Consider the following 12,020-nt stretch of genomic DNA (forward strand, 5'->3'; position numbering starts at 1 on the left):
TTTTGTATAATGACATAATGAATGTTTAACTTTATGTGAATAATACCAATTTATTGTATATTCTGGAAAAGAACATATTGATAACTTGGTCACTTACTAGAAATTCCACCATGCTCATTTTCGAGTGCCATTTTGTTCTGATTTTTAAAACTTTTTAAGTGTTTCATTGTAAAGGGAAAATACCACTTCCGCTATCTTTTTCTGAATAGATGACATGATATGCCTACTGTTGAAACACAGGATCAATACAATTAATATATTCCTGTATCGTTACAACTTGTTTATCTATTAACAAAACTTGAAATTTATGATTTTGCCTTTATGTTTGTCAATTCTTGTATTATACTGTTAATATTTTTGCAGGACAGAAGTTATAAAACAACAAAAACTGGCTGCTGCTGCTGCAGACGAAGTCGAAACCCTCACCAGTTCAGACTGAACCAAACATGACATCTTCTTCCATGCAGACGAGCATCACAGAGAGCAGAACTGCGGGCACACAGTGGACAGATCCCATATTGCGTGAACATGAATACGCAAGACCATTCCTTGCAGGATCTAGGAGTTCAGGTACACAAACAACAGTCATCAAGATGGAGGAAAAAGGTGTAAACTGCAGCACTCTACACGTACGTCTCAGTGCTGCTGACATAACAACTAACTCCTTAGCCTTGCTCTACACAGGACTGCCTTTGAAGACTTTTAGAACTCTTTTGCGTGTTATGGAAAGTTTGAACAATCCACTGACATTTACTATGCCTGCGTCAGATCAAGTCTTACTAGTTCTTATTAAATTAAGGCTTAATTTACTGTTTGCAGATATTGCCAACAGATTTGGTATATCGGAGTCTCATGCGTGCAACATTTTTAATCAAAGACTCTCTTTTATGGCTTCAAAACTAAAAAACTTAATAGTTTGGCTTCCACGTGAAACAATTAGGGCAACTATGCCAAAGTCTTTTCGTGAGAACTTTCCCAAAACTACAGTCATCATTGATTGTGCAGAAACTTTTATTCAACGAGCAAAAAACTTGAAGACCAGAGGAGAAACATATAGTCACTACAAGTCAAACAACACAGGGAAGTATTTGGTTGGTATTGCACCACATGGTCAGATTATGTTTATATCTAAGGGCTTTGGAGGAAGGTCTAGTGATAAAGCAATTGTGGAAGAATCTGGGATTTTAAATTACCTTCTTCCTGAGGATGAAATCATGGCCGATCGAGGTTTTACCATTGATGACCTACTCTTTCCTCTGAAAGTGAAACTTAACATTCCAGCTTTTACAAAAGGTAAAGACCAACTGTCAGAAGAGGATGTTACAGAGACCAGAAGAATTGCCACGGTCCGGATTCACGTGGAACGGGCTATTAGACGATTAAAGGTATTCCGCGTATTGAGTCAGATTGTTCCAGTTACCTCAGTGAAGAAACTTAGTAAATACTTGATTGTTTGTGCTGCATTGGTTAACTTAAGATCTGACCTTATCAAAGATGATGATGAGTAAATTGTGTATTGTTCCACCCCTGTACACTACTGTAATCAGTTTATACCTGTCAATTTGGTTATCTTTGCATCAGCAGGTTACAACAGGGTATTATTTTATAATAACATAATGTTTTCATGTTATTAAAATATTTGTGTTAAAAAAGATACTGTGCTTGGCATATCATTATGGAGGTTTACATGAGAGTAAGTCCAAAAAGTTTTATGTCTGACAAGAAATCTAAATTCAATTAGTTTTCAATCAATAGTTTGCCAAGATTTGAATATGTTAATTCAATTTTGATCACAGTCCATTTTTTTTTTACACGGAAAAGTAACAAATTTCTTTTGTTCATTTTAAAAAAAATACATTTGAAACTCCATTAATGTAAAGTTATGTACATTCAAGTCACTTATTAAGTCTTTGCATGTTGGTCAATAAATACTGTTTAAGCTTCTTGACCTCCACCCTTCTACTAACTATTTGAATTTACTCTTTTTTCAGACATTGATTTTTTATGTGGCACCTAACTTTAAAAAAAATTGTTTACATATTATATTAAGTAATAAATGATTACCCCAGAATGAAAAGATATTTGACTTTCATTTCAGAAACAAGTTTTATCTGCATCAGTTTGAAAATTTTTCATATTTTCTACTAATCTTCAATCTTCCAGATTCAAAGTCATCAACTACTCTGGGTAAAAGTTTGTTGAAGTAAAATAAACGTAATCTTGAAATTGATGATTGACAGAACTGTTGGTTATATTGAACATTAACAATCTTGTATTCATTAGCTGTCCATATAACAAGTTTGCACAATTCTTTATGTGTAACATGCAAAGTCAATTGTATCTGAAGATAATATCCTCGTGAACTGCTCTGCTTTAGGGACAAAGAATCATTTTGCAATGATTTTACAACATCATATTTACCAGCTGTAAATAAACTGTCAAGGGTCTGGTAATTTTTTAGTATTGGGCATTTTACTTCTAAAAGACATTGTGTGCCATCGTCATCAGTTATTATTCCGTCGGGGAAACACTGAGCCAGGGCTCTTCATCTGAAACTATAGTCCCTGCATCTTCTATTTGTATTCCAGTGGAACGCAGTTGTTGTTTTGCTAGATTTTCACCAATCTGTCCATGTTTTGTGAATTTATTGCCTTTAAAGGATGGATATAAATGCTCTCTAATGAAGTTATCACTATTTGTAGTGTCACGGATTGGAACCTTGTGAGCAGTGCTGCCTGTTATTCTAATTTTTCTACTGTTATGCCACAGTTCTGATTGACTTTGTGAAACAGTTGTATGAGATAAGGACTTGATTTGAGAATCAGTAAGTTTAATGTACTTGCTATAGAATTGGCAACACTTTTTACACGTTAGTTCTGCAGAGTGTTCAGTATGAGGCTCAGATGAAGGTTTGAATTGAAAAGTATCAACTTCAGCTTGCACAGATGTATTTAAAAGAGATTTTTCTACTGAGAACAATTCCTGAAGTTCACTATTTCGTACAAAATATTTAAAGGATTGATGGGATACAAACATGGGGAATACTGATTTTGTGTTTTGTGGTTTTTCATCATTATTGTTAACTTCACTACTGTTGTATTTAGGTTTTTTAAAATCCATCTCCTCAAGAATACCAGGTTCTAGGTTTCTCGTCGAGCCCTTGTTCCATTGCATTTGTTCATCGGTACAGGATTTGCATGTTAGCCCTGACCTCACAGCATATTCAATTTTCCATAACACAGCGCCGACATGACTACACGTTTTACTGTTCCCTGCCATACATGAACAACCAGCACTAAAAATCGTGCCAACCATGTCAAATATAATCCATGCATTATGAAACTCTGAATTGACTTTTTGTGAGGGGCGTACTTCAGATTTTAAAACAACTGTTGTATTGTTAATAACAAAATGTAGAATTTTCCCCACGGAACCACTTTTAAAATAATTGAAACTGTCCAAAGATTTGTAGTTTTTCATCCCTTGGCCATCACACGCCTTACTCAATATTAAATAATTGTAAATATCGCCATACTCGACTTGGGGCCACTCCCGCATATCGTCCTTCCATTCTTGTGGTTTGACATCTTTTGGCGAGGAAATAATTCGATCCTTGCAATTTTTACATTGATATTGATTCATATTTAAGGTAAACGAAAGAATTTACAAGATTTTCTTATATTAAATGTTGTTTGTGCGCTAATATTTACGGTTGAACAGTACGGTGTGTTGTTGCTACGGAGTTTGTTTATGACAATAATGCAACGTCACGGATGCAATGGCGGCTGCTTTCTGCGACCCCTATCGGGATGAAATTTTACTAAGGGAAATAACTGAAAAAAGTTGTGTATAAGGAAGGTTGTTGTGAGAAAATCTTCCTTGATCTAATATATATAGATGAAAAAAATTAACCATTCTGATAGCGAATAACAATTCCAGTCTGAGTGCTTCGTTTTCTTCTGTATTTTTTATTCCATAGGAAATTAAAAATTAGACTTTGTATTTTCTTAACTGTATTTTCATTTGGAAATTAAATATTGACCCAACATATATAATTTTTGATATTGCTAGACTATTAATTACACAAACTTTGCCAAAAATTGTTTTTTTTCCCAAGACTCAAAAAGTTTTTTCTAAGCCCTCTACTAATTTTTATCCAGTTTTTATCGTAACATATTTCCTTGTCATGTCCTAAGAATATTCCCAGAGCCTTTATACAGGAATTATTAACGTCAACATTTTCTATTGGCCGGTTCAAATTTTTTCATTGACCTGTTAAGAGACACTCTGTTTTGGACATGTTTAGTTCCATACTAGATTGATTGATTAATTGTATATTGTTTAACGTCCCTTTCGAAAAATTTTCACTCATATAGAGAAGTTATACATACCATATAGTGGTGAAAGACTTCAGATATTGACCTTTACTCGGCACTCATGGCCATTGAGCAGTGAGGGATCTTTATCGTGCCAACGCCTGCCGCTGAAAAGGGGCCTCGGTTTTTAAGGTTTCATCCGAAGGACCTGCAACTTTCACTTCAGAGTGCCTAGCGCATGGCGAAGGAACAGTTGCTACCCTTTTTATCGACTAGGTCAGTCGTGGTCGAGATACGAACTCACGATCTCCCGATCACGGAGCGAGCGCTCTACCTACTGAACTACCGTGAACGGTTTGATATTGATAGTCTAATAATTGCAAAGGTGTGCGCGTTATGAAATTAAAATTTGTTTGCACACACCGTTGCAATCATGAGACTCTTTTAAAAAATGATCCATTGCTTATATTAATTTATTTTTAGATGTTAAGGGGATGAAGGATGTATGGTCACGTGACTCAGTTGATTTACGTCATAATCTCTGATAAAATATGTACAAAACGAGATTGAAACAACAGTACTTGTATAATTTTTTGACTGTTTGTTTGCGTTCACCATCTAGTATAAAAATGTCTGAAAACATTCAAAATTTCTTGCAAATATTATCAAATTACGGAATAGATTAATCCACTCTGCCGTTTCCCTACTCTGCGCGTTCAGTGCGTCTTTGACGTCATAGTGGATCTCTTAGTGCAGTAAGATCAAACACGGTAAAAACGGGTAGTATAAAATCATAAAAACGGGCCATAATATGTACATGGTAGGGTATTTTGTAAATTTCAGAACGCAAAAAATATTTTTACATGGTTGTTGACGGAAAAGTTCTGTGGGTTTGTCTTATTTCGCTTATTTCAGGAATGTGTGACGTCATAGTTGGGTTTTCCCGTACTCGAGAAATGTAAACATGACACGTTTTTCTCATGATCATGACTCGTTTAACTTTGCCCCGTGCAATATTGAGCTCAGCTTCACCAATCGATATTTTTACAGTTAATCAATACAATGACGACTTTGAACTTCGACGTAAATTTTCAAATATTGTATGATAGGATTTTTTGCAAATTAATTTTTTTTTATGGTTTAAGTTGTCCTAAAAAAGTCGTAAATTTCCGTCTCCAGATGTGGTGTTACAAAAGAATCTTGCTTTTTCGAATTTTTAACCCTATTCATACTCTAAAATATTTTAAAAGACACATTTCCGCTGGTATATTTTTTATCTAGGTTGAAAAATTTCAATTATCGACCGAGTAATGGACCCAGAAACACGGAGAATAAAAACTCCGCTCAGACACTGTGGGGTATGGTATTTGTCACTCAATATCTCAGAAATAAGTCTACAAACCTATTGATATGTCTGCTTTATATTATGTAGGACATACTAAATAAGATATATACAAATTATGAAAAAAATTAAATGACAGGTATTTTTTCAGCTAAAGGTCCTTCATCCCTTTAAGATACATCCTTACTGCAAATCTTGATTTTTATTTAAAAAACCAATGTATTATGCTTTTTGGAAGCTACAGTTAGTAGATCAATCAGCGTAACAGCTTCTGATCAATTTGAGCGTGATTATTTTTTTTTATTTTCGCTTGTGACGTTGCACTTCTTCGGCGTTCAACGATTATACGTCAATCTAACACGCATGTTCTAACCTTTTGGCCACCTGTCTGTGTTATGGTTTTAAATGCAAAAGATTTCCATTCACTTTATATTTAAAAATAGCATAATTATGTAATGTGAATATTTGGAGATAACAAACTCAGAATATCATTGAAAGTGTTCCTCTTGAATCAACTCAGTGAAATAAAGACAGAAGAAAAACGAAATATTTCATGTATGCAGCCTAATGTCATTATTCTGAATGGAATTCCAAGAACTCTTTGTTTAGAAAAAAGAAGCCATGTCCGATAGGTCAGATCCCTATTTATATTGAAGTCAACCCTTGGAGATCTGACTTGAATTAGAATTATTTTCCTTTCCACAAAGCTTATAAGAAGTATTGAGGCATTATAATTTAATACATTTTGTCATTTTTCGTTAAAATTTATTCAATTTTTCGTAATCTATTTATTTAAAATATAAAAGGTTTTATTTAAACTTAGAAATTGGTATGACGGTATTTTGGAAATCATATGTTTTCGCTGTCGGTAAATATCCATTTATATTTTGAACTTATTTAGCCAATCAGGTTCATTGTTATATCACAAATTGTCATATTCTTTTCAGGGGGAAAGGAAATTACTGGACGAAATTCAAAAGATTATCAAAAATGAAGCTCAGAGATTGCTTAATTACATGTCTACTGATGTCGGAAAAGAAGCAATATTAAATCCACCAGAACAAAAGAGCATAACAGAAATTAGATACATCCCAATCCTTTTCAGTAAAGAGATCAGAAAGAGAATAGAGATGTATGTCCAAAGTGTATTGCATTCAGAACGAATCCAAGAAATTTTTTTAAACTTAAGAAAGAGGGCATTTAATTTTTATAGTGAAGTTTCTTTACAGATTTCGGAAATGGAAAATGATTGGACAGATCATTTTGAAGATGCATTTGATCCGAGTGCTGAAGTAGGGTCAATAATGGCTCTTCAACTAGTCCTTGCTTTTTTCAGTTTTGGTTTTCATCCGATTTGTGCCATTCTTGGTCTTAAACAAAAAGTCATAGATGAGGAATATAAAAACTCTTTGTTAACAATCAAAAGCACAATATGCAGACATCTTCAGGCAATGTATGGGGACATGCTTGAAAAACTAATTAAAAAGATTAGTAATGAAATACTACCAAGGAAGATAAGATCTTTAGAGAATATGATTCAGGACATGTCTGAAAACCGTCAGCGGATACTTGCCAATCGATTCACACTTTTATGTCTTTCCAAAGATGTCTCTTTCATCAAGGAAACAAAATTAGAAATACAAAAGAGCATTAGATAAATAAAATGATTGAAAATATTTTGATGTTGCACTCGATACTGAAGTTCGTTTTACATCATCAATTAATTTCGACCAGAGTGAATGTAACCAAAAATATCCATATGAAAAAAAAATTGGCTGAGCAAACATTTTGTAAAAGTTAGTTTTTTTTAGCAATGTGTTTGTTTTCAAGAAACAATACATGTATGATCATCCAGATTCCAAGCATAGAAATAAAATGACAGCAAAATTAAACTGAGTTTTTTTTTACTCTTTACAAACTATTAAACATTTTTCAATATAGAAAGATGAAATTAACGAAAATAGTCGAACTAAACCAATTCTATAAGCATACAAAAATGTACAGAGGGCATAAAACAGACCTCTGGACATTCCAGAGATGGAATCAGGTGCACAAGAAACAAAATCATTCCCAGTTGTCCGGTCACACCCGCCATGAGACCTTTGTATTAATTGATCAGATAGACGGGACATTCCTTAAAAAATTCAGTAAAAAAACAAAGGCTTAGTTATTGATATGAAACAGGTCAGCCAAAATACAACATATTAATATCGTATGTAACATATGCTAACAAGGTCATCAGAACAACCATGGGATTTAGGAAATGCCAACTGAAAAGGGTTTCGGAAATCCTTTGAACCTCAACGTATTAATGGATATAGCATGATGTGTTTTTTTTGTTCCCATCTCATTTAAATACTTTATAAAATGGCATCTGGTTCCATTGTGAATAGAATTAGAAGGTTCCTAAATAATTGATACAATTATATCAAACTGGATTTGTACAGGATATAAATAAAGCTAAAATTATATTAGATAACTTAAAGTCTATAAGGAAACGGGTTAGTCTGTTTTATTCAAATATACTCAACAAAAAAAGTTAAGGGTTATGTAAAATATACTGTAGTTAAGTAAAGGAAATTTCAATTCTGAAATTTATGATAAACTGATGCGATGAATTAAAATTCTGTGTGGATATTAATCTTGGAAGGTGACGATTATGGAGACAGAAGAATAAATGTTTTAGTGACTACTGCGTGGCTTAACATGATCGCTTTGGTGGAGGTTCTGTTATGTTGTGGGGAGACATTTCTATTCAGAGGTCCACGGAGTTGTACATCATCAGAAATAGAGCACTGACCGGTATCAGATACAGAGATGATATCCTTCAGCCAATTGCGAGAACATTTGCCGATGCAAAAGGGACAAAAAATTTTTTAATGGATGATAACTCTAGGCCAAACAGAGCAAACATAGTGAACCAGTACCTTGAGACAGAGACTATCTATAGAATGTGTTGACCCTCGAAGTCACCAGACGGCAATTCTATTGTACATGTCTGGGATGTTTTTCAGAGGCAAATTCAGCAGCGGTATCCTGCTCCATGCAATACCAATGAACTTGAAGTTGCTCTTTTAGAGAAACTTGGATCTGATACCACAAAGAACCATACGTTCACTCATTCGAAGTTTCTTAATGCGATGCAGGGCTGTTATTCAGGCAAGGTGAGGTCATACCAAGTTTTGAGAGTTGTTGGATAATTGTCAGTTTTGAATTAAACAAATCATGCAATTCCATATATGGAAATTCACTTTGAATAGGAGGGTATCCATAATTGGTTATCTTGTTCCTCTGTCCAAGTGTACAATAACCATTAGTTTTTTATCAAATGTGTAGGAACTTTACAGAGGAAACTATGTAATTCATTTTGAATAAATATCCTTTTTCGATGTAAAAATTATAAATGAAGGTTTTGATAACCCTTAACTTGTTTTGTTGAGTATATTACATCATCAATAATACAGAGAGGAAACATATAAGAAAATTGACATTGAGGATGTTTCCATGAAGACCAATTTTTTTCGTAACTTTTCATTGATATGTGCTAAAATCCTTGCTATTAAGATAAGAAATAACAATAACATCAAAGGTATTTATTTCATCGGTGGGGAAAAGCATTCCGGCTTTCATATGAAGTTTAATATAACACAGGTTATATTGATAAGTAGCAAAAATGTAGTGATGAGGTTTTATGTAAAGATAATTTAATCTTGGTTGAAACGCTATATTTGATTGGATAAAAAATTTACTTCATATCGTATAAAATAGGTTGCCTACGTTACAATAACTTTTGTCAAAAACGCATCAATCCGCCTGAAGTTATATTCAAATTTTGTACAAATTGAAGTAATTTTGTTAGAACAATCATCTTTAAATCTTACATCAAATGAATGAAAATTAAATTATAAGCAATGAATTTAATAGCTACCCATTTTATCCGGTATAAAATGGGTTGGAACAGTTTAAAGTTTTTTTTTTCTATAAACCGCTGTGCGTAAACTGCCCCAACCCAGTTTATACCATATAGAATGGGTGGCTATTAAATTGCTTAAATCAATGTCTTAAGTATGGAAAGAAAACTTTAGGTTACCCTTCTAGGTATTGAATTTGATAAAGATTTGCAGAAAACACTTTCAAGGAGTCTCGGTACAAAATAAGAAAATAAAAAGAAAATAATAAGACAGTGAAAAGGTATGAATCTCACACCACTGGGACGAATAACATTTTCTTAAACACTTTTTTGCCAACATTAACCATATTTTTGTCTCCTGTCCTAAATTTCACTGATTCACATAACAAATATTTGGAAAACACCTTTTATTTATTTGGTAATGGAAAGAATGTACCTTTAGACAAAAAAGGTCATTGTTTTAAGGAGTATACAAATGGCGTTTCAGATCATTAAAACAACGACCTTTTTAATTTTGTTTTATTTGAATTTATTTGTATCAAAGCATTAGTGCTAAGTAGTTTACTGTTACAATCTATGAGGACCCCATTAGAAATAAGCACATTATGGCTTTCATGGGTCATCCTAATGTTAATGACTGGACAAAGTACACAAAATATATAGTGCTTTTCTTAGTTTCATTTAGATACACGGATTTAAATGTTTTATTAAGTGCATGTCTTTTGTAATATAATGTTAGTGTTTCAATGAAGAAGAATGTATTTTTTAACTGAATTTTTACGAGTTCTATGGATTTCATGTGCCAACTAATGCTTTTTTATGTGCCAATCATATGTTTCATGTACCATTTTCTGAATAAACGAACAAAGATAAGGTCAAACTGTGTGTAATAGAATTTTTAAAGCGACACTCTGACGCACAAAGGGGAAAATTGACAGATGTAGAATTTTTGCATGGCACGTGTAAATTTTGTTCAACTCCTAAAAGTTTTAGGTTTCAGAAAATTACATGTTTCAAAACTTAAGAATTCTATTTTTTATGGAGAAGAATAAAAGTAAAAATAATTTCAGTATCCCCCTGAAAGAAAATATTGCAAAATACCCTTGTATTTCTTCCTTCCTATTGTACGCGTGCTCAGAAAAGTTGAATGTTTCCATAGTTGTGATGGTCTCAGGTATCCAAGAATGATTGAAAGTAGATCAAATATTTTGATGTAATCTTTTTATAAAGTTGTTAGAACATATTTCTCATCTTTGTATGCTCCAGTTGAGTGTTCTTTACAAGTCTGAGCTGAAAATAAAAGTAGTGTGGCCTTGATAAACACGAAACAACGAAACGGTAGATACAACATTTGTTTTTCCGCCACTTATATTCTGCAGTCTATTCAGTATTTTTGCAGTTTAATCGTCATATCTTCGCTATATACTCATACTTTTCATAAGTCTTTTTTCTGTATTGTACAGATTTCTTCAAAATATCTTGAAAGAAAGGCATGATTTTGACTCATTGTGTCCTTTTAATTTAAATGATATTGAATGAGAGAAAATCTTTTCTTTTAACGTTCACCAAAGATTAAGAATTAGTTGTTAGTTTCGAATTAATCAAAAAATGTAAGCATATTTTATTAACACTAAATTAAGAAAGGGAGTTCATATGGTTGTTCTTTTTATAAAACTATGACAGAAAATATTAATTACATCTTTTTGGAATGTGAAGTAGATGAAGACGTATTGAACGGTTTTGATAATTTTTTTTAGAAAAATTCCTATCTTATACTGGACTCTTATATTCAAAGAAGGAATTCTCAGTTTGATCATTTTCAAACTTAGACAGATCTAACATTTAATATCGTAACCATTCTTTTTCAAGTAAATTATCAAGGTATGAAACATGTGTCAGAATTATGGTATCTTTTATCTCAAGCTCACCGGGATAAATCTTATCGACATAAAAATCTAAATACCCATTGTTAATTGAGAATACGTCGTCTATCTAGCTTTATGACTTTGTGTCGAGATGAAAGTCACAGCAAGTGTTTTCCTCTCTCACGCATAAGATTTTGCACAAATTCTGCTTCATATGAATATAAAAATAGATCTGCTAAAACGCAACTGGCACCTGTGGGAATTCCAATAGATTGTTGGAAGACCTGGTCTCCAAAAACCACAAAGATGTTGTGAATTAGAAACTCAAGCATGTTTTTTATGTCAACTTCAGATTACTTGTGTGTAATCGGAATGTGTTTTAACAAAATAATTTTGCAAATGACCAATGACCAGATCCGTAAATTTACAAGTTCCATTTTAATTGAAAAATCAGCTGTCAATGACATCAAAAAGCCTGGATATTAATTTATCGTGGGGAATGATTGCATGTAAAGTTGAGAAGTCGTAGTTTTTAAACTGTTGATTTTAGTAAATTATTTGTCCAAAAGTTTTTTTTTGAATTTTTG

At 32.9% G+C, this 12,020-nt stretch overlaps 1 protein-coding gene across 1 annotated transcript; it reads left to right on the forward strand.

Annotated features, from left to right (window-relative positions):
• The first annotated feature begins 446 nt into the window (after nt 1-446).
• LOC134237574 (uncharacterized) lies at nt 447-2,065 on the forward strand. Its single transcript, XM_062719673.1, has one exon. It carries the CDS (start codon nt 447-449, stop codon nt 1,506-1,508), a length of 1,062 nt encoding a protein of 353 aa, XP_062575657.1. The 3' UTR covers nt 1,509-2,065.
• The last annotated feature ends 9,955 nt before the right edge of the window (nt 2,066-12,020 follow it).

The sequence above is a fragment of the Saccostrea cucullata genome, unplaced genomic scaffold, assembly GCF_032062105.1.
Source record: "Saccostrea cucullata isolate Sc308-1 unplaced genomic scaffold, CSIRO_AGI_Scuc_v1 ctg4841, whole genome shotgun sequence".
Lineage (NCBI taxonomy): Eukaryota > Metazoa > Mollusca > Bivalvia > Ostreida > Ostreidae > Saccostrea > Saccostrea cuccullata.

Coding starts and splice junctions, on each gene's coding strand:
- LOC134237574 (XM_062719673.1), top strand. CDS start 447: ATGACATCTTCTTCCATGCAGACGAGCATCACAGAGAGCAGAACTGCG.